This window comes from Momordica charantia, assembly GCF_013281855.1.
Source record: "Momordica charantia cultivar OHB3-1 chromosome 1 unlocalized genomic scaffold, Mcharantia_2.0 BLBB01000001.1, whole genome shotgun sequence".
In the NCBI taxonomy this organism is placed as follows: Eukaryota; Viridiplantae; Streptophyta; class Magnoliopsida; order Cucurbitales; family Cucurbitaceae; genus Momordica; species Momordica charantia.
The window spans coordinates 14,937,402-14,964,530 of record NW_028275157.1 but is presented as its reverse complement, the minus strand read 5'-3'; the positions used below and the strand labels follow the sequence as shown (position 1 = coordinate 14,964,530).

The window sequence follows — 27,129 nt, the reverse complement described above, 5'->3', positions numbered from 1 at the left end:
TTAAAAAAAAATGGTTAAGCAATTTTATCTGAAGGCATTAGAAATAAATGGTTATTGACAAGGAATTAATATTAGTTCTTGTTTTCGTGTAACTGTTAGGTTAAATTGTATTTTTAACCCTACATTATAACTTTTGTTTCAATTTGGTCTTATACTTCTTACTTTGACCTTGGATTAATAAATATTCCTACTACCATACCAGTGACAGAATAAAAGAAATCTAATCTGACAAATTATTCTTGTTTACACTTCATAAAGAAATTGTAAAAATCTAGCCAATATTTGTTAATTGCATTTCTCATTGAATATCTCGTTTATTAAAATTTCTGATACTCTCTCTTCTCAAGAAGAACGTTGCTCCCTATGTTCATAAAAAAAAAAATCACCACTTACCACGCCAAATATTGGTCGATGGATTGCCTTTATTTTACTTTTATGAAATTCAAAACAGATGTACTTATTTATGCCACTTGTAGAAAAGTCCTGTTGGTTTGCAAAAAAAGGAAGGAAAAAAGGAAAAAAAAAAAAAAAGGAAGCTCCATTGAGCAGCTTTTTGTGTTAGGAAGTTAGGTTGACTGGAAGTTACCAAAAAATATGAAAATGGACAAACAAATTCCCAATTTTATCTACATAAATTGAAGATTCCATTTCTAGAGAGAGAAGACAAAATCATTTTCCTTCCCCACACTTTTCTCTCTCGTGGACCCATCAAAGTGATATTTTTATGTGTCTCAGTTCTAGTTTTCAAAATTCTCTCTAAAAAAAAAAAAAAATCTCTCTAAACATCTCCACCCTTCAAATCATGAGACATCAAAAGAAAATCACATGAGTTGTAGAAGATGTGAAGATTCAGAAAAGGGTTATAAATCTTACATCATAATTCAACTGAGCTGTGAGTTGTGAGAACAGTCCTACAATGTAAAGGCACAAACAGAGAGAAGTGGTCCTAAGCATGAAGATTACAGCTAAGAAAATTAGGTACAAAATGAGAATTCAAGTGGGGCATACGAGAAGTTAGGCCTTCTTGGGGGACTTGGTGCCCTTGGATGGGGACTTGGGTTCCTTCCCTGCTGCTGCCCTCTCTGATTTCTTTGGAAGAAGAACTGGGTTGATGTTCGGAAGCACCCCGCCATGAGCAATCGTCACTCCGGCAAGAAGCTTACCGAGCTCCTCGTCGTTCCTCACTGCCAAAAGCACGTGCCTTGGGATAATCCTGTTCTTCTTGTTGTCTCTCGCAGCATTCCCAGCCAATTCCAAAACCTACATCACATTATTGATCATTACCCAAAAGTACTTTATACTGATAGATTATGGAATACTTAGTCTTTCGTAGGTATAGTCTTTTGTAGGTATTCTTAACATTCCACTTCACTCGAGCTTGGAAATTTACACAAGGCCCGACAAATGATGGGGGAAACGAAAAACGAAATTAAGGTTCGAATGCAGGATATCACTACTAAACCCAAAAATTTAAGCTTTAATTTGTTATGAATATTCTTCTTTTTTTTTTTTTCAATTAAAAAAATAACCAATAGTTCATTTCATTAGGTTGTGATTGTCATTTGGGCTATATGTAAATTAAGGATCTCCCTCCCAACCCATAAGTAATAGCCAAACAGGAAAATCTTTTATAGGTATTCTTAATACAAGATAATCCAACCCCTTAGTATATGATATCACTTATTGTATTATCATCAAAATGGTTAGGTTTATCTTAATCAAAACAGCTATTTAAACAAAACTATAAAATATCCAAAAAATAATATAACTTAAAAGCTCAATCTTAGAATTGATGTCTTTATTAACTAAAATTTGAAAAAATAATTGGAATCTAATTCTAATGGTACAAAAAATCAGCCAGGATAAATCCAGCATGCACAACTCCAACTTACACAACTCTACATTTTAAATACAAACTTCACAACTCTACACCCAAGCACAAACTAAACAAGTCCATGCCAATTAACTATCCCGATTAAACAAATCCACTCTTAGGTCAAACATCCTCTCTAAATGTGCGTGGATGTATTTGTGTAAGATTCCATCTGGGAATAAAATAATTCTACTAAACTTCACTGGATGATTAAAATTTCTCTCTTGATAGAAAACAGAGAACAGAAGAAGTTCTATTTCAGAATGGACTTAAAAAAGGTGATATATGTTTCCATTTTTTGTATTTTTATTTCTATTTTTAAAAAAGGATCTCCAAGGTGCATGGTGGAAAAACCATCATGGAATCACCTAGTAATCAATAATGGTCAATGAAAATAGCAAATGGCTTAGAGAGAATGAGTTCAAATCATGGTGACCATCTACCTAGGATTTAATATCCTAAGAGCTACATTGTCAACCAAATGTAGTAGGGTCAGGTGGTTGGCCCGCATAAACTGGCCCGGACACACGGATTTCAGGAAAAAAAAATGTAGGGTGGAAAGAATCAACATTACCGACTATTCAAACACTTTTTTTTAAATGCTAAACAATCTCACATTAGCCCTTTGCTTTTAGCATTCAAAAGTTGTTTCCATAAAGCATTAGAATCAGAACCTAAAGGACGAGACATAAAAGCAAGCGTTTGGTAACGTTCCCATTTTTTGTTTCTCCGTTTCCAATTTCTTAAGAAATCTAAAAATTTTACAACTCGTTTGGTAATGTTTTTATTTCCTCGTTTTTAATAAAGAAAAATGAATTGCATGGTCCAACATTCATAATTCAAGTATCATAAAACAATATTTTTATTTATGTATTAGAACAAATTGGAAATGGTAACTAGAAAGAAAGTTTTGGTAGTTTCCAAAATTTCAATACAATTTAGAGAATGTTGCAAAAAAAAAAAAACAACAACAAGAAACATAGTTAGTTGTAAAATGCTTAAATTTCTTAAGAAAATTGGAACCTTACCAAAGGGGCACCAAGTGGAAACAATCAAAACAAGTTTCTTTTTTTTGGTTTCCATTTCCACTTTGTTCCAAAAATTGTTTAAGTGAATTGTGGGAATTGTGACTATGCAATTCATTTTTCTTTATAAAAAATAAAGAAACTGAAACAAGAAATAATAACCTTACCAAACGAGTCTAAAAACCCTAGGTATTTTTAGCTTATAAAAATTGTACTTCTATTTAAAATTTCACTAAAAATTTATATGTGTTTAAACGAATGATGAAAAATATACCAAATCAATGGAGAAGTAAGCATAATTCTTAAAAACAAAAAACTAAAATAAAATCGTCATGAAAAGAGCCTAAAATTTTCCAATATTTTCAGTTCATACTTTCGAAATGGTTTACAAAATCAAAGTTGAAATATTACCCAAAAAAAAAAAGTTAAAAAATATATTTAAAACTAATTAAGAAAAAACATCCATATGTGAATTTAAATTTCTAAAAACAGAAAACCAACAACATAATCTTCACCAAAGGTTCTTCTTTCAAACTTAGAAGGGACTTCTTCTACACGTACAAATACAAAAACAGAGAGAAATCAGAGAATAGAAATGACGAAAAAGCACCTAATTCAAATTGGGGATTAAATCTCCTAAAAAAGGGCAAGAAAATCAAATTCTAAACCAGCTACAAAAGGAAAAGAAAAAATGCACTTCAAATTCATGACATTCAAAACGTGTAATCCTCCGATAGAAGTTAAAGAAGAAGAAAAAAACCCTAAATTAAGAGAGCGAGTGGTGGAATCGAAAGTGAGTAGAAATTCACCTCTGCAGCCAGGTACTCGAGCACGGCGGCGAGGTAAACCGGAGCGCCGGTTCCGACTCGCTGAGAGTAGCGGCCGTTCTTCAGGTAGCGGCCGATTCTGCCGACCGGAAACTGCAGGCCGGCTTTGACAGACCGAGAGACCGGCTTCTTCTTAGGACCGCCGCCCCTTCTACCGGCCGCGCCTTTCTTCGCCTTGCCGCCGGAATCCATCGCCGAAAAGAAGACAAAATGATTGGATTGGATTTTCTGTCTCTTTTTCTCGAGAAACAAACAGAAAAATGAGAGGGGGTTTAGGGAGGGGTATTCAACGGAGATGACATTGAAACGAATAAATGAAAAGCGAATGAGAAGTAGCTTATACCATACTCTTATCTTTATCCCTAATATATATATATATTACTTATGTTTTGTTGTCACATTGCAATTTTTATTTTTTTTATTAGAAAATTTGTCAATTTTTACTCTCAACTTGGTGGTGTATCGATTTATATATTAAACAATCAATTTATTAGATTGCACCAAATTTAAAAAAATACGGCAACCGTTTTTGTTTGAAAGAGGTATTTTCACGTGCGTTCGATAACTTATGAAATGGATATGATTCGAACGAAAAATAGTCTTTTTTTTTTTTGGTTAAATTTGGTTTGTTTTGACGAAGCTATTCAATGGTTGATTTAGTGCAATAATCAAAATTAATTTTGTGGGTGTTTCTGTGTTTTTTTTTCTTTTTTTTTATAGTTAAAATGAATGAATGAATTAACCTAAATTAAATAGAAGGTCCACTTTGATAAAATTAACTTACCATGAAATTAATAGAACTTGCGAGTTCAAAGGTACAAATTGATTTTCTTTTCCTAATATTTTGTTTCTCTAAATATCCTATGGTTTAAATTTCCTTTTAGTTAAACTTTTAAATATACATTTTGATCTCAAAACCTTAAAAAAGATTTAGCGTCCTTTGATTGGTGATCTAAAAATAGCAATATGTATCCAAATATGTGTTTCGTTCTACATGAGTAACTTCACTTTTTTTTTGATGTTTTTAATTCGCTTACCGATTTTAATGGGGGGCGGAGATTGGAATCATTTTTTTAATTTAAATTTTAATATATTTGAAATACCATTAATATTTAGTTTTTTTTAATCATTGATTGTAAAATTTTTCCATCTAAACCGAATTTATTATTAAAATAAATTATGAGGGAGAATAAATTAATTATAAAGAATGATAGATGAGAGAAAAAAAAAGTTTTGGATGAGAGATTAAAAAGATCTTAAATTTAAAATTTGAACTCTAATCATAATAAAAATTAGAAATGATTAAAATTAACGAGATTGAACGAACGAAAAATCTTTTGGATCTTGATTATTTGCTAATATTTTGAAATCAAATTGTTTCAAAATTTATTTATTTATTTTGTAATTTGTAATCTAAAAAACGAAAAACGAAATCCTAACATTTTGGAATCGGTATTTCTTAATCTTCGCCTCATATCGAATTAAAAAAATTGGATTACCTTACTCTCTCTTCTCGAGTAAGGGAAAGAATACAAAACAGAAGAGAGAGGAAGGGAAAGTAGGGAAAAAATATGTATATTTTAGTTTGGGAAAATTTGAAGCGGGAGAAAGAAAGTTTAAAATCCATAGAAAAAGAAGACGAGAATGGGAAAGTAAAAAATTTAAGTCAAAAGTGGTGGAATGATAGTGATGGTCATTTGGTTTGTTTGAAGGTTAGAAAACATAAATTTTAAGGGTTGGGACATATATCAAATTGGGTATAGGAAAGAGCTATTTAGCTCAAAAATCCTAGTAATTGCCTAGCTCACCGATCTAATAATATTCATTTATTTATTAACATATATGTTATAAATTTTGTAAAATTATTATTTTACAATCTTATAGAATTTATAATATATTATATTTTACATTTTACATATTTTAATTTTAACAAAAATAAAATGGATTTATAATATAAAATGATATATTTATCAAAATTTTTATATTCATCATTTTTAAGTTTTAAATTCAAAATCTCAAAACAGATCACAAGTTTTCAAAACCTAATATAACTCATCATTGAATCAATTTGATTGGGTAAATCTAAATTACACACTAACCCTTCTAGCTTAAATACTTACTTATCCTTACTTCTAGTGTTGGCTGCATTTTAATTCCTCTACTTTGCATTCTTATTCATTCTAGTCTATATACTATTAAAAAATATATATTTTGGTTCATGAACGTTTTAAAAAATGACCATTCTCATCTCTATTTGTAAAATTTTAACATAAATTATACACACATTTATGACTACATCTCACAAAATTTACTGAGTGAGAAATCATGCTAAAAATTTGATCGAAATAAATAAGATAAAAATAAAAATAAAGAAACCAAAATAGTCACGTTTTTAAGAGCACACAAGCAAAAAAAAAAAAAAGAAAAAAGAAAAAAAAATGATAGTTACAAAATTACATGGACTAAAATGAACCAAAGTTGAAAATATAAAGACCAAAATAAACTTTTTGAAAATACAGCAGCTAAAATGAACTAAAACAGAGTTTAAATCAAAATTTAGAGACCAAAATAAACTATTCATAAAACAGGTAATGTCAGTAAATAAGTGAAAAACTTATTTCCCCTTCATACATTCCTAGTAAGTATAACAAGAACCTTTTTCTAGCAGTTTTAATTTGAGGGTTCCTTATGGTGTTGTCTCATAAAACTTATCTGTAGCATCCATGGACTGATGGATATGCATCAGTATCAAACTTGTGCAATTGGAAATTTTAAAAAATGATATGAGATTTCATAGATTTTGCAAGAAATCTTATCAACCACACCAACCAATTGTCTTGTTTGTTCTGATACCAAATTCAGAGGTCTCAGATTGAGGCTGTGGAGGAGGCCTAGGCTCTCTGGGTTTGGCAGGATCAACAAAAATAACCCATCCATCCAGAAACTTGGCATTCATTCCCTCTCTAGCTTTCTCAGCGTCTTCTATTGTGGCGTACGTTACAAAACCGAATCCCTTTGATCTTCCCGTTGCCCTATCGGTTATAACTTTCGCTGTACAAATGTCGAGGCAATGTCAATATGTTGCAGTCCACAACAAATGTCTACAGAATTGTACATTTGAGAGAGAGAAAGAGAGAGTTCAACCTTCTACGAGCTGACCAAAGGAAGAAAAGGCTTCCTGGAGCTTCTCATCTGTGGTTAATCTTGAAAGACCTGTTCATTATTTTATAAGAATGAGACATTCACCACGCATTTTCAAGCCAAAACTCACAAGAGATGCAGCAAAAATGATAATCTCCTCTATTTGTCAAGATCAAGGACGAGTGGTATCTATAACCCACTGTAAAATAAAAAAACTTAACTTACAATATCAACTTAGCAATAAGTAACCAACTAATAGAAAATGAACTCAAATGACAGTATTAACTAAAAATAATTAGTGAACAAGAACAGATCAAACAGTACATCTCCATAGTTCACCAACTGACCAACCTTATGCTGATGACAGTTATCAATTTCTACTACTCTTAGATTCACAAAGAATATTAGATTAAGAAAAACATCATATAAAGATCATTCAATATCAACTGAAACGAGATGAAAAATACAAATATGGAAATGATAAGGTTTATCAATGTTTTTCGTTTGGGTGGGGGTGGATTTGTTTTCCATGAATAGGATTTACCATCGAACTTACATCAATTTCACAAGTCTGGTTTTTTTTTAAAAAAAAAAATAAAGAACAAGCAGCAAGAATATGATCCTTACAGACAATACATTCTTTGGAAGGCATGTCAGCCAAATTGCAAAGCTTCAAACTCACAGGGCATGTCGGGGCGCATAAAATGAGCTAAGAAATGAACTAAAAGCTTTACTTGGAACTTTCCAATGCAGAAATTTCTCAACGCATCTATTAACCACACAAATCAACGTCTTGATAGCACAATCGAGATTGGAATCGACTTCAAATTTCAGGGGCTAAAACAAACCCCACCACTTACAGAAGAGTGAACTAAATTTACAGGTGCAAAACAAAGGGCAAAAAAGCAACAGAACAACAGTTCATCGTTGATTAACAATACCCCATTTGGCGCAAGGGAGAAAGGATGAGCAAAACGGCAGCATCCAAACAAAAATATCAAAATTTCCACGCTATTTTCGATAACCCAGATGGGTAAAATCAAGAAACGAACGAAAAAATGGCGACACAAGGGGATTGATTTTGTATACAAGACGTACCACTGATGAAGAGCTTCGGCGAGGTGAGAGTTGAACTGAGACGAAGGGTAGTCCACTGCGATTTAAGAATGGAGGAAGCAGCTGAAGAAGAAGATCCATTAAGAACGCGCCTTACACTGGAGAGGAAAGCCATCTGATTCCACCGATCGATAAGAAAGAAATAGGAGCCAAGAGGGTTTATTGGGAATTAGGGTTTTGGTAATGATGGAAATGTTTTAGTTCTCGCATTTTTTTTTTTTTTTGCAACTTTATATTTTCAAAAGTGTGCCCTTTATATTTTAAGAGGAGAATCAACAAGAGCCTGGCAGAGAATTCAGATCATCTCTTGTTTTCATATTCACCAAATCAAGAATTTAATGAATCTGCTTGATCGAGTGTTCGAAAACTATTTTTGAATTATATAATACAAATACTAGAAATTCTGAAAATATTTTTTTTATATATTTTCTATTTTCAAATTTTAAATCTAAAACTTAAAAAGATAAAACTTTGATAAATATAATATTTCAAGTTATAAATTCATTTCATCTCGTTAAAACTAAAATATATAAAATATAATATATTATAAGTTATATAATATTGTAAAATACTAATTTTATTCTAACAAAATTTAACATTTATGTTAATAAATAAATTAATAATGCTTTTAGATTAAACTAAATATTTAGTGGGTAACAATGACTTATCGATTCAATTTCAAATCTGCTACCAAATACAAAACGACGAATGCAAGTTGTTTTCATTGAATTCCTTATTTTCATATTTTTGTCACTAACCAAATCCAATAAAGAAAATTTCATCCTATAAAAAAAAAAAGAAAAAGAGAAAAGATAATGAAAATTTCATCCATTTTAAATTTGGGATTCACTTTTCTTAAGATTGGTAATCTCTTTTTTTTTTCCCTATGATCTCATTTTCATTCTTAGTTCAGCACATTTTCAATAATTGCTTTATAATTTTTATCATTTATCTATCCTCTATCCATGAATGTTTAAATTTTATGAGTTGTTGTGACTTTATTATATATATTATAATCTTCTATTTAATTTTTCCTTATTATATTAATTGTTAAAAGTGTTAAAATAGAATCCATTGTTATTAAAATAATTCGACTCAACTCAAGGTCAAAACAAGTTTAGAAATTTTTTTTGATGGTAATTTGACTCACAGCTTAAATTAATCTAAATCCTTTAAATAAAAACAAATGAGAGATCAAATTTAGTACCCAAATGAGTCCAAATTCACCAGGTAATCATCTAAACCAAGTCTAAGACTGCAAAACTTGAAAATTCAACATCGAAAACAAGTATTCTTGTTGAGTCGAGCTCACATTCAAGAGAAAGAATCAAATAACATATATTAGAAATTGTACTTACTACACAAAGTTAATACAAAATCAAGTTCGACTTTGTGAATTAATTTTTTTTTTCCAAAAAAACTCTCGCATGAATATAAAGAGGTTAAAATTGACGTTTTGAAAATATAGAAACCAAAATATGATGTAAATTACAAAACAAAGTTATTTACCATTTTAGTTTCTATTCTTTAGGTTTAATTTCAATTTGCTTCCTATAATTTAAAAGGTTACATTATGGTTCGTGGAAAAAAAAAGTTATGCTATAATCTCTATAGTTTGGTTAAACCTTTCAAAACATCATTATTGTTACTAGTGATATCAAGTATATGAGAAAGTTAACGGTGCGTTTGGTTAGTGGTCAGAAAATAGAAATCTCAATTTAAAAAATTGTTAAGTGTATCTTTAGTAATATATTTGTAAACTTAGAGGAGTTACAAACTAAATATTTAATTTAATCTAAAGTTATATTGATTAATTTATTAACTTTATTTTTATGAATTTTGTATAATTATTATTTTACATGCATAAAATAAGTTTATAATATAAAATAATATATCTATCAAATAATTCTGTTAAAAATTTTCAAATTCTAAATCTAAAAATATTGAAAACATAAAATAGTCATTTTCAGAATTTATACTGAATTACGAGTCGAAAACAGTTTTAAAAAACGAATCTCGCAAATCCTACAAACGCCTATTCATTATAAAAATTTTGAAAATCAAAAATAGAATCCGAATTTCCAACCAAAACAGCTCTAATTGATTTAATTGATTTATGATGACTTTTGAAAAAACGTACTTTTAAATAAAGTTTTTTTTTTCCGGTTAAACACCTGTCTTGTAATCAAATTTGTAATTACGTGTTTGTTTGACATACGGATTAAAAGTAAGTGTTTTCAAGTGAAACACTTATTATATAAATATTTTTTAAAGGAAATTAGTTAGATTCTTCGTATAAAAATTAATTAAGTACTTTTGTCTATTTTTATAATTTATCAAATTACGCTATTGATTAACAAAAATTCTAAAAGCATTATTAATGGGTCAAAAACACTTTTTACCTTTCTTTAAAATTTTAATACAACGCTACAAATTTTTAAAAAAGTACTGGTTGAAGGTGAAATTTCAGCTAATCACTAAATGTCATGTCACAAAATTAAAAATATATTTATGACCAATGATAAAATTAAATGTGTCCTAAATTAATTTTAAATCGACGAATCAAATTGTGTCATGTGTCTCTCTCACGACCGTCTGATAAAATTAATTAATTGGATCAAAAGTGATGAATAGATTGGGTTCAAACCCATGACCCATATAAGATCCACCAAGACCCTAGAGGGGATCACCCTCATTTGAGGAAGGATTCGAGAAGAGATCCAGAAGAATTGGAATTTCATAATTATTCCATCAAACTGCAAAGTCTTCGTCAAATTGGTCGAAGCTGCAAAGTCGAAACACTTCACAAGCTGCAAAGCCGAAGAACTTCATTAGTGCAAATCGAAGAACTTCACGAGCGCAAAGTCGAAGACTTCACAAAGTCTTCATCAAGCTACAAGTCAAATAACTTCATCAACAAGTCAAAGTTTTCAAACAAGCTCAAAGTCGAAGACTTCAAAGATCCTTCGTCAAGCAAGAAGCTGAAGGCACCAACCATTCAAGAACAAGCTCACGAGCCCTTGAATTAAAGTTTACATTTGAGAGAATTAATCAGAGGGTTTTACATTAGAGATTGTAACACTACATTCCTTCAATACGAATACAAGTTCATAAATTCGAGTTTTCTCTTATTAAATTTCTCATCGAAAGGTCGTCCATCCTAAACGTTATGTCAAACATTTTTTAGTGTTTATATAATTTTTAAAATAACTTTTGATTACCTAATCAGATACTATAAACATTTGAAAATTACTTTTTGATGGATTAGATTTTTTTTTATGTTTTATATTTACAAAAGTCATTCCAAACTCAACTTCGAAACTCAACTTCGTCTATTAAACTAATTCTATTAGAGTTCAACTTCGTCTATTAGACTAATTCTATTAGAGTTCGAATCATATAAGTTTTATGTAAGGAGGGAATGCATTTTGGTTATAAAATGAGTGGATCTTGTCACACCCTTCAAGAATCCTAATCCCAAACCTCACCTTTTACTTATTCCAAATTATTAACCTTGTTCTTGAAGATTTAATCAAATTATAAATAAAAATTTTTAAATTTTAGAAATTAAAATATCTAAATTGAATTAGGGGAAATTAATATCACTAAGCCATTAGCTTTTAATAAAATTCAAAATTAAGGGTATTAATTTTACTACTTTAATTGGATGAAATTAAAATTTTAAGCTCAAATTTTGACTCATTAAGCCAACATATGATAATTAGGTTAATAATGGGGGAGCACTTCAAAATTCTAAAATTTGAAATTATTTAAAAATAATAATTAAATATAAAGGGGATAGCGTTGGATTGACGCGGCGATACAACCTGAGTGGACCCCACTGGAGCCGTATATTATTTCTCAATTAATTTACCTTTTTCAAAATTCTCTAACTAATTAAATAATAAATTATATTTATAGTCGCAGCAAGTTTCCAAAATTTCTGCCAATTTAATATTGTCAACGCCCAAAATATCTACACCGGCGCGTGAGCCACGGCTCAGCTGGCTCAGCAGCTCATTCGGCTCAACCCAACCATACATTAACCACAATCTAAAAAAATTTAAATTAAATTAACATCCTCATGAAAAATCAGTTTTGGAACATCTTTTATGGTAAAGGAAGAGAAAATAATAACCATTATAATTTAAAGGCTACATTACCAATTCCATCGACTTTGATCCGTATAATTGAGTTTCACTTTGATTTCTATTATTTTATAAATTTTGACTTAGATTTCTATAATTAGGTTAAACTTCACAAATTGTCTTCATAATATGATACCTACTCAAAAGCCTACGTTTTTCTTTTATTTTTTACTATAACTCTAAACGTTGTTTTTTTAATACACCAAGTGGGAGTAGAGATTTGAACTAATTATCTTTTGGTCCGAGATAAATGTCTTAATCAGTTGACTTGAGACATAGTTAAGCTAGCATACTCAACCAATTTTAAAAACCTCATTTATTGCAACATATATAGAATACGTTGACACAACAACTTGCAACAAGATGAATAATTTTCGAGTTGTAACTAAATTGAAACTTTTAATACTATAAAGAGAAATTCAAACCAACTTAAAAAAAATTATATAGACCAAATTGAAAATTAATCCCAACCCTGGGCAAAATAACTCAATTAGTTAAAAGAAATATATTATCTAATCAAACAATGAATAATAACAACTTAAAGAGGGATTTACAATTGCAATTTGAAAATTGAATTTATATACATTTATTTACTAATTTAGACTTCTATTTACTCTCTCTGGTTTGGCTTTTGCTTGAAGCCAACTTAAAGGAAATGCAATCAGCTCATCATCGTTTTCAACAGTGTTTACACGCTCCGCTCCTCTCTGGTATTTGAATCCACTGGCCACCGTAATTAGCACTCTCAACCACTGAATTTAATCCACCATTTCCTTCAACTTCCTCTTCTCTGCATCCTCCTCGCCGGAGAACCCCTTTTTCTCTCCGATTTCTCTGTTCCACCGTCGTCCTCGAACCAGCCAAGCACAAAAATGGTAATCCCTCGATTCATTTGCTTCGTTTTTAGCTTCTGGAGTTTTTTATTACATGATCCGTTTGGTCCCGGCGGAGGCTGAGGGAAATTACTGCTGCTGCTGCAGATGGGTTTGCGGTCATTTGCCTTAATTCTCCCGATTTCCTGAGGGGAAATGTGTTTTTATTGTTTAGCTTTTCTTTTTGGTTCAACTTTGTGTTTGATATGTCTGTGATGTTTATGTGCTGAATCTGACTCGTCTGCTATTATTTGAATATGTCTGGATTTATGAATTGTTTTGGAGTGTAGTTTTAGTTCTGAGATCTGATCTGGTTTGTGTTGGAGTGGAGATTTAGTTTTTTGATTGATTGAGCAGAGAAATTTCCAATTTCAATTGTAGTTTACCTCTATCTAGATTATCGCTTGTGATGAAAAGGGGTCCTTTCGCTTTCTTTTGATGAGCATATATCCAACTCTGGGGCCGACTAGTAGTATTATACTTGTTCCCTCTCTAAGATCGAATCTCCTTTTCAGAATTGTATGGTTTTTGTTGCAATAATCTGTGTTTTTGAACTGAGAAATGCTACTGAATTCAGTATTTATCGTGGATATGGTTTACTAAATATTTTCTGGCATCTTACGAATTCAGAAATAATTTCCATTTTCAATACTAGAGGATAATTTTCATCACTTCCCTATCTTCTGTAAGGATAGAGGTTAAATCATTTCCCACATTTCTTTCTTTGTTTGTAACTAAGTCAGAAGCCAAATGGAGAGCTACGGGGTACTGTTTTTGGTGTCAGTCAGCCCCTCATTTTTTATTTCAAAGTCATGTTTTGAAGTTATGAGAAGATACTTTGAGGAGATAGAACGTTACAAACTTAGCTTGACTATATATAGATCAGTCAAGTGCTTGGGCGTAACCGAAAATGTGTCGATAATAATGCTCCTCGATGAATCTTACAGGCCAATGCAGCATCAGGAATTGCGGTGAATGATGAATGCAAGTTAAAGTTTTTGGAACTCAAGTCAAAAAGAACTCATCGTTTCATTGTCTTTAAGATCGAGGAGAAGCAGAAGCAGGTAGTGGTGGAGAAACTTGGCGAGCCTGCCCAAAGTTATGAGGATTTTGCTGCAAGTCTCCCTGCCGATGAGTGCCGTTATGCTGTTTATGATTTTGACTTTGTCACAGAAGAAAACTGCCAAAAAAGCAGGATTTTCTTCATTGCATGGTAATGCCAATTCTTTAGTTTCTCCACTTATATTATACAATCTTTGCATACTTTTCATCTGATCTCTGGTTAAGTTGTTAAATGAAGGTCTCCAGACACTTCAAGGGTCAGAAGCAAGATGATATATGCAAGCTCCAAGGACAGATTTAAGAGAGAGCTTGATGGAATTCAAATAGAGCTGCAGGCAACCGATCCGACCGAGATGGGCCTTGACGTCATTCGAAGCCGTGCCAACTGAACGCGGAAACACTGGCCTAAAACGAGTCCGAATGTTTAAAATTTGTGAGATGTGGGGACTCAGATTTCACTGGAAATCTTCTGTTCTCCTTGAACAAGTATGCAACTGTGTGTCATGGTCTTTTTCCCTTCTTCAACTTCATATTTTGCAGCCCCTTTTTTTCTTGTCTTGAGTGACTGTCTAGAGTCTGATACCTATAAAGCTAATATAATATACCTATTAGCTAATTTCAAATTTGTTTTACAGTTCTACTTTTGGATTGCTGCTTTTTAAAGTGAATGCTGTATTTAATAACATTACATTCGTTCTTTAACCAACAGTGCATCTCTTTTTATCCTCTCTATTTTTGGGTTATCTTCATTTGCTTTTGCAGTAAGATGAAAAGTGCTTGCTTGAATCTTTCTTTTATGCTAGTGCCAATTATGACTACACCCATCGAGCAAGTAGCATTCATTATTGCTGTGAGATAGGTGTCTTAACTGATTGAGCTATGCTTGTTGTATTATGGTTTTAAATTTTAGCTTATAAACATTGCATCTTTCTAAACGTGTTTTCTTGCTTTTTTATCTACTTTTTAAGCATACTTTCAAAGTTTAAAAAGCTAAACAGTAGTAATTCTAAAAAACTTGTATTTATTTTCGAAACTGGGTTAAAAGAGCATGAATGTGTCTAAAGAAGGGTGAAAATATATCAAATAAAATTCAAAATCATAATCATTACTAATTTTTCTTTAATCTTATATTTAAGCTGGTTTACTTGTGATGTTATTAGGGTAGATTCAAACCAGCAAAGTTCATAAATGACTTTCATACAGTGAAGCTATTTCTATCATCATCACAAAATAACTAAAATTACTTGAATAGCTTTAGATATATATTTGACAGAGTTCTTTTTTACTTTTCTGAGATAAAGTTGAAATTTCTTATTAATAATATTATGTCTACCTTAGTATTCTAAAGTATATGTGGATTTATTCTATATGGATTTTAAAGTTTATTTTCGTCCTTAACGATTAAAGCTTCCAAAAATTTTCTTCTCGTTAGTCAAAATAATACTAAAGTTATTTTGCGCCAAAGCGAACATAGTTTAACGGTAATTGGTATATACCTCCAACCAAGAAGTTGTGAGTTCAAATCCCCTCACTATTATGTTGTATTTAAAAAAAAAAATACAAAAGTTATTTGCTTACCTTTCCACTAAAATAATATATTAAAACTCAACATAAATGCATATTCTTCAACCAATATGACTTGTCACACCCACAAATTATTAAACTAAAATGTCATATTATAGAGTTGATTTTAGTATCCATAAATAACTTCCCATATTCATAAAAAAAAAAAATCCCTATATTAGATTTATTTTGTTCTTTCACTAATAATGAGCTAATCTAGCCTAGCTTAACTACTTAATGCATATATCATAGAGTAAAAGGTTGAAAACTCGAATATCGGCAACAAAGACATTTGATAAAATTAATCAAATTTAAGGTACACCAACAAATTTTTTACAAATATAGGATCAGATTGAAATTAAGGTTAAATATCCCCATTTGGTACATATAATATTCTAACAAATATTTTTTTTTTTAGTACAGTAAATGTGAGATGAGAGATTGAACTTCAGCCTTCTATATGTCAATTACCGTTTGTGCTCGCTTTGACAATAAATATTGATGTTACTAATAAACCTGAGGTAACAAATAACTTCAATTTTTGTTCCTAATGAATAAAAATATGTTTAAAAAGTTTTCAATGCTGAGGTACTTTTCAATTTAGCCCTAATTATTTAAAAATTTCAATCTAATTTCTTTTATGTTTTAGTATTTTTCTCTATACAATTTCCATTAGTATAAGGTAAAATAGGCTAATAACAAGTTTACATGAGATGATATAGAAGTTTAAGAACAAAATAACCCATCTAAGAGAAACATTTGAAAATTATAAGTTTTATCTTTGAAGATGGTCTAATTCATTTTCTAAATTCGCCAGTTTAAATTTAATTTCGCAGTAATTGATATGACATATAATGTAAGTTTACTATTAATTTGAGAAATGGTAAAAAAAAAAAAAAAGAAAGAAAGAAATTCGCAGAATGGCAATGGGGTCGGGAGATATTTTGCCCTAAAAAATCAATAGGGAAATGCAAGCAAAATGAAGCTCAAGGTTGTGAATTTATCCAACGTTATCGTGTTCGTCGATCTCTCTCAGACTCGCTGTGTCATCTTCTCTAAGATTCAATTGGAATTCGCCGGCGAATGTTCATTTCTTCTCTCCTCTCCGGTCGCTTCACGATTGCCGCGGTAACGGTGAAACCTCTACACAATCTTCCTGCACTCTACGTGTTTGTTGAATTGACCCAATGGCTTTCACTTGTGTAAAATGTTATCCATGGTCTCTCCCGCACGCTCCCCTCTCTTTTTCCTCTAAACCCATATCCAATTCCTCCATCTTCTTCTCTACATCAGTCTCCGACCAGCTCGCCTCCTCTTATTCTTCGAATTTGGCTTCGTCTTCCCCGAATCTTCATCTCCCTCCAGACTTCACTCCGAAGCAGCTTCTCGAGACCCTTCGCCGCCAGACTGATGAAGTGTCGGCGCTTCGCGTCTTCAATTGGGCTTCCAAGCAGCCCAATTTCGTACCCAATTCCTCGGTTTATGAGGAGATTCTTCGCAAGCTTGGAAAGGCTGGGTCATTCGAGTGCATGAGGCGCGTCCTCGAGGAGATTAAGCTCTCCGGCTGTGATGTTGATAGAGGTATTTTCTTGATTTTCGTTGAGAGCTATGCCAAATTCGAGTTGTATGATGAAGTTATGGACATTGTTAAAGTAATGGAGTATGAATATAGGATAAAGCCGGATACCCGTTTCTATAATGTGTTGTTGAATGTTCTTGTTGATGCGAATAAGCTCAAACTTGTCGAATCTGCACATTCGAGCATGGTTAGAAGACGAATTAGGCATGATGTTTCGACGTTTAACATTTTGATAAAGGCCCTTTGCAAGGCTCATCAGATTAGGCCTGCAATTTTGATGATGGAGGAGATGCCGAATTATGGCTTGTCTCCAGATGAGACCACATTCACAACTCTGATGCAAGGATACATTGAGGAGGGGAATTTGGATGGTGCTCTGAGAATCAAAGAACAAATGGTAGAATATGGGTGCCCCTGTACTGATGTCACCGTTAATGTCTTAATTAATGGGTTTTGCAAACAGGGTAGAATTGATCAAGCCTTGAGTTTCATTCAAGAAGCAGCAAACGAAGGGTTTCGTCCTGACCAGTTTACGTATAATACTCTTGTGAATGGTTTGTGCAAGGTTGGTCATGCTAAGCACGCAATGGAAGTTGTAGATGCAATGCTTTTAGGAGGATTTGATCCAGATATATACACATATAACTCTCTGATTTCTGGACTTTGTAAGCTGGGTGAGATTGAGGAGGCGGTGAAGATTCTGGATCAGATGGTTTCGAGGGACTGCTCTCCAAACGCCGTCACCTATAATACTATAATCAGCTCCTTGTGTAAGGAGAACCGAGTTGAAGAGGCCACTGAAATAGCTCGTCTTCTCACAAGCAAGGGAATTTTACCAGATGTCTGTACATTCAATTCTTTGATACAGGGTCTTTGCTTGTCCGGCAATCACAGGAATGCTATGGAGCTTTTTGAGGAAATGAAAGGTAAAGGATGTCACCCAGATGAGTTTACATACAACATGTTGATTGACAGTCTTTGTTCAAGTAGGAGACTGGAGGAGGCTTTAAATCTGTTGAAAGAAATGGAGTCGAGTGGCTGTGCACGGAACGTAGTTATCTATAATACATTGATCGATGGGTTTTGTAAGAACAAGAGGATTGAAGAAGCAGAGGAGATATTTGACGAGATGGAACTTCAAGGGGTTTCAAGGGATTCAGTAACATACAACACCCTTATTGATGGTCTTTGTAAAAGCAGGAGGGTGGAAGATGCTGCTCATTTAATGGACCAGATGATAATGGAGGGCTTGAAGCCTGACAAATTCACCTATAATTCACTTCTTACTCACTTTTGCAAGGCTGGGGACATTCAAAAGGCAGCAGATATAGTTCAAACTATGACCTCAAGTGGATGTAATCCCGATATTGTCACCTATGGAACCCTTATTGGCGGTCTCTGTAGGGCGGGAAGACTTCAGGTTGCGAGTCGGCTTCTCCGATCAATCCAGATGAAAGGGATGGTCCTAACACCACAGGCCTATAATCCCATTATCCAAGCATTGTTCAAACGGAACAGAAATCACGAAGCCATGAGACTTTTCAGAGAGATGTTGGAGAAGGCCGATCCCCCAGATGCAGTAACATACAAGATTGTTTACCGGGGACTTTGCAATGGTGGAGGGCCGATTGGAGAAGCTGTGGACTTCACGGTCGAGATGATCGAGAGAGGAAAAATACCAGAATTCTCATCATTTGCTATGCTGGCTGAAGGGCTCTGTACCTTAGCCATGGATGATACCCTTGTGAAGCTTGTCGACATGATAATGGAGAAAGCCAACTTTTCAGAGAGCGAGATTTCAACGATAAGGGGTTTCCTTAAAATCCGAAAATTTCAAGATGCATTGTCCACTCTTGAAGGTATCTTGGATAGCATATATCCCAGAAAATCTTATCGAGGAAGATGGGGATGAAGACCGAACCGTTGTCTTTTATTACTCTGGGGGTATTTTGTACGAAATAAGAACATGATGTTTCTGTAAATGTAATGGAGATCAGCAAGGAATCTAGAGGTCCATTTCTGCAGCAATGTGGCTATCCTTATTTCTTATCTTCTGATATAGGAGGGAAGGATTTAAATATCTAATCAACAAAAATATACAAAAGTTAACACGTTTGACTTTATACATGGCTTGAAGCTTCATCAGTTGCCAATGGCTGTTTAGTATTATCTGATTGTGCTATTTAACAACTAGAGTTTCTTCTGCATGAGCTTATCCTTTATACTGTTGAACTACCAGTACTGAAGATACTATTCCCCAGTTCGACTCGGCCAATATACCGCCTATCGGCCCCAACTCGGTGTGCTCTGCTGGGCGGTCCGCTAGTTTAGGCACCACGGTCGATGGAAACTGACCCCTTCCCACCACGATTAGATCGTAACTGCCTTCCTGTCCGATGGTTACCACCCCTTCAACGATGTCGTGGGCCTCCTTCTCTATGTACTCAACAGCTCCACCCCATTTGGTTTTGAATTCTGCCATTGCTATGTCATCTAGCTCCTGTTTTTCAGTCATAAATAACAAAAGCTAATGAAAAACATAAAGTTTAGAGACAAGAAATGACAGTTTCAAAGTTTCCAAATGGCTGAGCATATTTAAAATTAAATTTTACGGAGTTATAGCTGCTGTCTCCGAGTCCGGATTCTGAAGGCATTGGTTGCAAAATGACATTATGACCCTCCACCCCTTCCACCGGCCGAAACCTGACCACCGTCACCTTGACCGCCGGATGCGCCGCCATTCGCCGGCCAAGCTCTAGGGCCTCACGATCGTCGGGCCCACCACAAAAGATGACACAAATCTGTTGGGCCAGATTGAAAATGGGCCCAGTAGCATGGGCCCCAAATCCACGGTCCACAAGAACCGCGACTGAACAGGGCGCGTTCTCCAACACCCTCTGGTTCACCACTCGCCAGCCATGGCCCATATCCTCCGGCGCCGCCGCGTCCCCGCCGGCAGCCCTCCAATTCTTGTGGAACGGCAAGAGGATCAAGGCCACTCTCTTATCTTCCGCCACGTGGTAGACATCTTCGTGCATGGAGGATAGGGAAGAGATGGTGGTAGTGGGTCGGACCCTGACCCGACCCAATTGGCTATAGGACTGAAACGCAGCGACCATTTGGGCGTGCCATTCGCCTTTGCGAAAGCGGAACCAAGGGAACCCATTCTTGCGAGCTCGGTGGACCATAATAATGGAGGAGGGCCGCTCGGTGAGCTCCACGAGGTGCACGGCGAAAAGCTTGAGCGAACAGTTTTTGGTGCTGCGAGTTGAATCGATTAAGTTGATTAATGAGGGTACATTCCCGGGTCCATGGACGCAACCCAAGATTCGGAGTTCGTCCACCTTGCAGCCGTCGGCGGCGGCGGAGGAGGAGAGGTCGCAGAGCTTCCGGTGGGTTCGGGTGGAGACGCCGTGGGCCGGCTTGTAAACCGCCATGACAGAAGGGGTGGTGATGAAAGTATTGAAGAGCGCCATTAGCACTAAAATGGCGAATACTTCATCATTCAGAACCTGTTTGTTTTTGCAACAAGCAAGAAAACAATGTCACTTCTAACTAACATTACTTTCTCGTGTGTCTGTTCATTTTTTATAATGGAAAATAGATTACATGATCCCAATATTTGAGTGACAAATCAATCGAATTTGTTTTAGCCGTTTTTAACATTTCTATACAATAGAATGTTCCTAAAAAAAAAATAAAAAACATATATTATTTGCAAAATGTTTGGATTTCTTAAGAAAATTAGAAACAATAAACAAAAAACGGAAACGTTACCGAGCCATTCACTTTTCATTTCATACTTTGTATTTTAATTTAGGTTAAGTTATAATTTTAGTTGTTTTTTTTTTTACTTTCTGTTATGTATATTCTTAAAAAAAAAAAAACCATAGTTTGAGAACTAGAATAAATATGTTTTAGAAATTTATTTCTATTAAAAAAAGGTAAAAATATATAGTGTAATATCGCAAGGAAGCCAACATAATTTTATTAAATTCAGCTTAAATTTTTAGGATTATATCTATATTTGAACAAGAAGTGTCTAATAATTCTCAAAATTTTCAAATTGTATCTAAAAGTTCTTGAAGGTATCCAATGAGGTTTTGAAAGTCTAGAGAATTATTAGGCATTTTTTTTCTAAAAAAAATTAGAGATCTATTAGATATGACTAGATTAACCATTAATGAATTGTCAAAATTGGTTAATGATAAATTTACCCGACATAATATTTAGTTAATTAAAAAAAAAAAATTGGGGAGGAATTTGAAAATTTCTCTCTTAGATTACTTTTTTCCTCCTCTAAATTCTCACTATTTTACTTCCTTCTAGGAAAAAAAAACTCAGCTACCTCACTGATTATTATGTTATGGAAGTTTAGCAATTTATCGAAAAAGAGAGACTAAATTAAAAAATGTTAAAAACACAAGGAACTAAATTAAAAATTTTAAAACAATAGATACTAAATGGAAATAATACTGCTGCTCCCTACTTATTGTACTAAAAAAAAATACTCAAAGGAGACTAAAAGATGTAATTAAACGTAATATTTAATTGATTAATATTGTACGGGTGATAAAGTGGTGACTAAAATATTTAACGGCAAGTCCACTAAAATGCAGTGTGTAAAGGTAAAGAATAACATAACATGCCATTATGACTTTAAAAAGGAAAGAAAGAAAAGAAAAAACCAAGTGGAAGGAAGGGGATATGTTTGAAAATTTTAAATTAGAAAATGGAGAAAATAATATTTAATAAAGCCCCAATTGTTAGTGTATATAAAAGAATAACTTAATTAATGTGGTAAATTAAATACTTTAACATTACACCAACTGTAATGGCAAAGTGGGAAGTGGAACCACCAATCATGGTCCTAATCCTAGGACTCCAATCCAATTGGAGTTGAATCATATCTTACCTAATAAAGAGGAAATCTTTCAAAATTGTAAAATGATTGATGGGAGTGGAGAACTATCCAAATCGATACCCAAATTATATATATAATATATATTAATGCTATAATAGTATTCTTCTAAAATTCTTCTTTATTTTATTCTTTCTTCTTTTTAGAGATTAAAATTCAACTTAAATTATAAACTCTGAACTTTTAAGATTTGTCAATACAAAAATTTTGATTTTTAAAAATTATCTAACATACATTTAAACTTTCAAATTTGTGTCGAGTAGGTCATAATGTCTAATAGATGTTTAAATTTTTTATTTTGCGTTTAATATGTCATTGAGCTATCGAATATTTTAAAAAAAATGTAAGGATCAATTTAACAAATACCAATTAAGCACAAAATCGAAAGTTCAAGATTGTAATAGATAAGACGTCAAATTTAATTGTATGTCTAATAAACCCGCGAGTTTAAAAAAAATGTTGGAAATATCACTGACTTACGCAAAATAAAAAATTTAAGAATTTATTAAGCATATGTCGCCTAACTTGTCTGAAAATAAGTTATAAACAGAAATTATAAAATATACCCGATACAATCTTTGAAAATTTGAAGAATAAACTTGTAATTCAACTTGCATCTAAACATGGATGATAAAAGAAAAGTTTTATTTTATAACATAAATTTATTATATATCTTTAAATTTATCTCAACTTTTTATTCTTTTTCTTAAATGTAAATAAGTGTGACCTTTTTTTTTTGGGTGGTTTGTATGTTACCTTTGAATTTAAGTTAATTTGAATTATGATATTTTTATAAAATTTCAAATGTTGAGCTTTATTTGAAATTACATATTAATTTTCTATTATACCTTCATTAAAAATAATGAATTAAATGACTAATTAAATTATTATAGTTTTAATTTGATTTCTATCATTTTAATCATTTTAATTTTGTCAAACGTTAAATTCCTATTTAATAACTATTTCATTTTTTTGTTATTTATTTTTAAAGTTATACTTAGATTTCTCAAACATGTTTTCAGAATCTTGGTCCGAATTCAAAAAAAATAATAATAATAAATTTTTAAATTAGATTTTAAAACAATTTATAATAGTAACAAACAAAATTAGAACTCTTAAATTACTTTTTTAAAAAATCAAATGAACCGAATAATAAAACTGAAAAAAAGAATTAGTGGAGATTTGAACTGACCTTCTTCTCCTTGCCGATATTGAGGACGATGAGTTCCACCAAGCCCTTTGTGTTCATAAGGAGGCCCAATGTCAGCGATTCTCTCGCCGGCATCAGAAACGCCATCGCCACCGCAAATGTCGCCAGAATCTTTCCGGCGCAGGCCGTCAACGTCACCAGCGCCACCAGCCCCCACGCCCTCCCGCCGCGGATCTTCGCTATGTCCGTCTTCAACCCGCTCGATGCGAAGTACAGCGGAAGAAGCAGATCCGAAACGAAATCCTCAATCCTCCCAATCAATCTCTCCGCGAACCTCCCACCTTTCGGAATCGTCAACCCGAATATGAACCCTCCGAAAATCGAATGGATTCCGATCAGATCCGTCACGAAACCCGAAACCATAACTCCGATTAGGGTCAAACAAATATAGGCATCGTCGGCGGAGTTGTGCCCGTGCGAGCAGCGTCGGGCGACCCGGTCCATCGCGGGTCGGATCGCTACCATCATGAAAACCACAAACCCGGCTCCCGAAAGTAGGACCCACGCGGAAACCAACAGGCTCCCTTGGGCCCCACTGCCTCCTCCGCCTCCGCCAGTGAGCGCGACGGCGAGGGCGAGTAGAATCCAGGCGGCGACGTCGTTGAAAGCGGCGGCGGCGACGGCGGTCTCTCCGACGTGAGTGGTGAGGAGTTTGAGCTCGGCGAGAATGCGGGCGAGGACGGGGAAGGCGGTGATGGAGAGAGCGACGCCCATGAAGACGAGCAACTGGCCGTAGCCGACCTGATCGGCGCCGTCGACGGTGCTGCGGAAGACGGAGGTGATGCCGACGCCAGCGAGGAAGGTGACGGAAATGCCGGCGAAGGCTATGCCGAAAGCCCTCCTTCCGCCGCGGCGAATGGAGGAGAAATCGAGTTCGAGGCCGACGAGAAACAGAAAGAAGAGCAAACCGATGCTGGCGACGGATTCGAGAATCGGAGTGCTCCACGGAGGAAAAACGAGATCCAAATACGCCTTGCTCCTTCCAGAAGCGGACGGCCCCAGCAGAATCCCGCCCTGAAATTAATCAACGGACAATTAATAATCCGATTGATTAGACAATGAAAATGAACCACAATTAATGGATGAAATGAGAAATTAGAGTACGAGAATTTCAGCGGTGACTTTGGGCTGGCGAAGGGGTTTGAGGAGGAGAGTGAGGAATCGGGTGACGAGGAGGATCAAAGTGGACTGAAGAATTAAGAGAGGGAAGGCGAAATGGAGAGGGTTATCGCCTTGCCAGACGCCATCGGAGGCGGTTTTAATGGAGGTTATGTTCACGCCCATGCCCGTCATCGATCGGATTCGTAAGGTTTTATTATATTATATTTATTCTCTCTGCAAATTCAAACTCTGTTACCAACAAACTCACTCTTCCTTCTTTGAACTGGAAACTGGAGAGTGGAGAGTGGAGAGTGGAGCGCGGACGAGGGAAGACAAAGCAGATGGACCATTTATAGGACAATCCAGACCAACCCCTCACTCGTGGACAAATTATTGCATGCTCCAGCAAAATCAAATCATACACGTGGCCCTCTCGCCTTGCAACAGCTGTCCAACATTACCCGGAAATGAGGTGATATAATGTCAATTTTGTTAGCAAGGGATCTTACTTTGAATAGAAGTTTCGTGTGTTTATCAATGCTTCTCGCATGAACCACTATGCTGGTTTGCTCTATAACATCAGCAAAAATCCTAAAAAAGAAACAAATTTGGCCACATGGTTTATAATTGGTGCGACACTTAATGAAGTATTGGTTGGACTATTAAATAGGACAAAATTAAAAGGGTAAAAAGTTTAAAAAGGAAAAGAAAAAATTGAAGAGAAACGACAGTGCCCTCTGCCTTTTGGCCTTCGATTTCACCCCTCAAGAAAAAAGAAAAATCAATAAAACTTATAGAATTGAAAACAAAAGGAATTGCATTCGTTGGGTTCAAGTTGGGGTTGGATTATTCCATTGAAAAGTTGGCATCTGCCTCAGAATCAAGTTCCAAAATGGAATCAGGCATTGGTGTGGTGGAAATTGGTTTATTAATATTTAATATTAATGCGATATGGCTATGGTGGGTTTTCGAATGGTATCGAAGGCGACGAGGCGGAGGTATCACAAATTCCTCTCGCTCCTCAATCGCCGGTGGAACAAAATGGCAGTGTTTCTGCTTCACTTTTTTTTTTCCAACTTTTCCCATTTAATTCTTCAAAATTTTCATATTAGATCTTTTAGTCAATAATGCCTTAATTAGTGAGTAATTACGTGCCAAATAATCTTTTTAAGAAATGACAAGTTAGTCATTCCATTAGCTACTCAAACATCTTTAAACTTTGAAAGATTATAATTATATATCTGAATTTTTTACTTAAGAAAGAATAAGTGTGTGTTTATTTCACCTATTGACTAGAATATAAAATGATGATGGCAAAGCAAAATAGAATAAGACATGGTAAGCAAGAATAAACCAACTAGATAAAATGCCAATTAGAAATGTCCAAAAATTCCAGCTTAATCAACACTTTCCAACTTGGAAAAAAAAAAACTCTTATTTTATCCAAGAATCATATCTTGATGTTGTGTTATATAAAGATATATTATAATCAAAATAAAAAATTGAGATACAATTTGAAATATTTTGAAGTTTAGAGACCAAATAAACACCCTAATCAAAATTTCATATACTGAATTTTTAATTTAACCTAATATTGTCAACCATGTTAAATAACTTTCTCCTGGAGCTATTAATGTCTAAATTCAGAAACTAATTTTGACCGAAAAAACCGAAAAAAGCAGTGGAAGATCTCTCTATACCCAATTATTTTTAATGGAAAAAAACTTGACCCCTAAGAAGGAAACACCTTGACTATTTGACAACTTATTATTTCTTTTATAATTTTTAAATGGTATTTATTAAAAGCCAAGTTTTTCCCTTTTTCTCAGTGGGAGTGAAAACTCAAAATAACTTCAGCAAAAGTCACAAATTCTAAATATACAAAAAAAAAAAAACTTTATTTTCTAAAAATCCTATCAGTTTCATACCGGATATAGATTTTATGATTTTATGATTAATCGAACAGATTGTTTGAATGAAAAATATGTCATGTAAAAATTACAACATTTATTCAAATTGAAGAAAAAAAAATTACAATTCTATTTAAAGTTTAGGATAAAAATTTAGGAGAAAAACTTAAAAAAAAAATCAATTTATTCTAATTGACCCACTAATTCTAACTCATAAATAATCATCTATAAAACTCACAAATTTCCATGAAATTAAACTTGGCACAAAATTTAGTTTGATTAATGTACAAAATCGATTGTGTTGATGGAATTTTTGGGGATTCCGGGTCGGGTCGACCGAATCGAGTTATCCGAGAAATCGACCGTCGGTTGATGGAAGGAAGATTGGATTCGTAGAGTGGTAGAGTGGATTTACAACATGAGAGAAGATAAAGAGAATAAACACCGGTGTGGTGTCAGCCAACCACACTCCAATGCTTAAGTCAGTTGATAAGCTTAAGAGGAGAAGGGAGGAAATGAGCAAGTCTTGGGTTGAATTGCTTAAGAGATAATGACGTACCTTATTTCTATTTATAGCTTTTGATGGCAGTGTGAATGAGCGTTGGAAAGTCAATGGAGTCGGTCAAAGTCAAATTCCACACTATATCCCCCTCTATAGAAGTACCAATGGATGCACAAAAAGGGTGAGTCCTCGTGTCTGAAATTCGCACTATGGCGAAGCATAAAGTGGTACCATATTGATAGTGGCTAAAAAAAGCGCTTAGAAAAGAGTTGGCGATCC

At 33.9% G+C, this 27,129-nt stretch overlaps 5 protein-coding genes across 5 annotated transcripts; 2 read left to right on the top strand and 3 right to left on the bottom strand.

Moving 5' to 3' along the window:
- Positions 1-830: 830 nt before the first annotated feature.
- Positions 831-4,068, bottom strand: LOC111013553 (histone H2A). The gene is made up of 2 exons (XM_022288019.2): positions 3,708-4,068; positions 831-1,260 (listed from the first exon to the last, which is right to left on the bottom strand). Exons 1-2 carry the CDS (start codon positions 3,915-3,917, stop codon positions 1,015-1,017), a joined length of 456 nt encoding a protein of 151 aa, XP_022143711.1. The 5' UTR covers positions 3,918-4,068; the 3' UTR covers positions 831-1,014.
- Positions 4,069-6,268: 2,200 nt separating this feature from the next.
- LOC111013559 (organelle RRM domain-containing protein 2, mitochondrial) lies at positions 6,269-8,218 on the bottom strand. The gene is made up of 3 exons (XM_022288027.2): positions 7,965-8,218; positions 6,870-6,938; positions 6,269-6,776 (listed from the first exon to the last, which is right to left on the bottom strand). The coding sequence occupies exons 1-3, from the start codon at positions 8,095-8,097 to the stop codon at positions 6,541-6,543; spliced, it is 438 nt and encodes a 145-aa protein (XP_022143719.1). The 5' UTR covers positions 8,098-8,218; the 3' UTR covers positions 6,269-6,540.
- A 4,574-nt stretch (positions 8,219-12,792) lies between these two features.
- Positions 12,793-14,796, top strand: LOC111013669 (actin-depolymerizing factor 1). The gene is made up of 3 exons (XM_022288165.2): positions 12,793-13,005; positions 13,950-14,215; positions 14,303-14,796. Exons 1-3 carry the CDS (start codon positions 13,003-13,005, stop codon positions 14,451-14,453), a joined length of 420 nt encoding a protein of 139 aa, XP_022143857.1. The 5' UTR covers positions 12,793-13,002; the 3' UTR covers positions 14,454-14,796.
- A 1,745-nt stretch (positions 14,797-16,541) lies between these two features.
- MEE40 (Pentatricopeptide repeat (PPR) superfamily protein) lies at positions 16,542-19,234 on the top strand. The gene has a single exon (XM_022288163.2). The coding sequence runs from the start codon at positions 16,815-16,817 to the stop codon at positions 19,116-19,118; it is 2,304 nt and encodes a 767-aa protein (XP_022143855.1). The 5' UTR covers positions 16,542-16,814; the 3' UTR covers positions 19,119-19,234.
- Positions 19,235-19,418: 184 nt separating this feature from the next.
- Positions 19,419-24,919, bottom strand: LOC111013745 (cation/H(+) antiporter 20). The gene is made up of 4 exons (XM_088122216.1): positions 24,442-24,919; positions 23,320-24,351; positions 19,819-20,718; positions 19,419-19,706 (listed from the first exon to the last, which is right to left on the bottom strand). The coding sequence occupies exons 1-4, from the start codon at positions 24,628-24,630 to the stop codon at positions 19,419-19,421; spliced, it is 2,409 nt and encodes an 802-aa protein (XP_087978342.1). The 5' UTR covers positions 24,631-24,919.
- Between the last annotated feature and the right edge of the window lie 2,210 nt (positions 24,920-27,129).

Bases quoted from the DNA above. Each gene is read 5' to 3' on its own strand.
- LOC111013553 (XM_022288019.2), bottom strand. From the start codon at position 3,917: ATGGATTCCGGCGGCAAGGCGAAGAAAGGCGCGGCCGGTAGAAGGGGC. The intron at 1,261-3,707 runs GTGAATTTCTAC...AATGTGATGTAG, and splicing joins TCGAGTACCTGGCTGCAGAG to GTTTTGGAATTGGCTGGGAA.
- LOC111013559 (XM_022288027.2), bottom strand. From the start codon at position 8,097: ATGGCTTTCCTCTCCAGTGTAAGGCGCGTTCTTAATGGATCTTCTTCT. The intron at 6,939-7,964 runs GTACGTCTTGTA...AATAATGAACAG, and splicing joins GCCGAAGCTCTTCATCAGTG to GTCTTTCAAGATTAACCACA. The intron at 6,777-6,869 runs GTTGAACTCTCT...ACATTTGTACAG, and splicing joins CTTTGGTCAGCTCGTAGAAG to CGAAAGTTATAACCGATAGG.
- LOC111013669 (XM_022288165.2), top strand. The intron at 14,216-14,302 runs GTAATGCCAATT...TGTTAAATGAAG, and splicing joins AGGATTTTCTTCATTGCATG to GTCTCCAGACACTTCAAGGG.
- MEE40 (XM_022288163.2), top strand. From the start codon at position 16,815: ATGGCTTTCACTTGTGTAAAATGTTATCCATGGTCTCTCCCGCACGCT.
- LOC111013745 (XM_088122216.1), bottom strand. From the start codon at position 24,630: ATGACGGGCATGGGCGTGAACATAACCTCCATTAAAACCGCCTCCGAT. The intron at 24,352-24,441 runs GTACTCTAATTT...GATTAATTTCAG, and splicing joins AAGTCACCGCTGAAATTCTC to GGCGGGATTCTGCTGGGGCC. The intron at 19,707-19,818 runs GTAAAATTTAAT...ACTGAAAAACAG, and splicing joins GAGACAGCAGCTATAACTCC to GAGCTAGATGACATAGCAAT.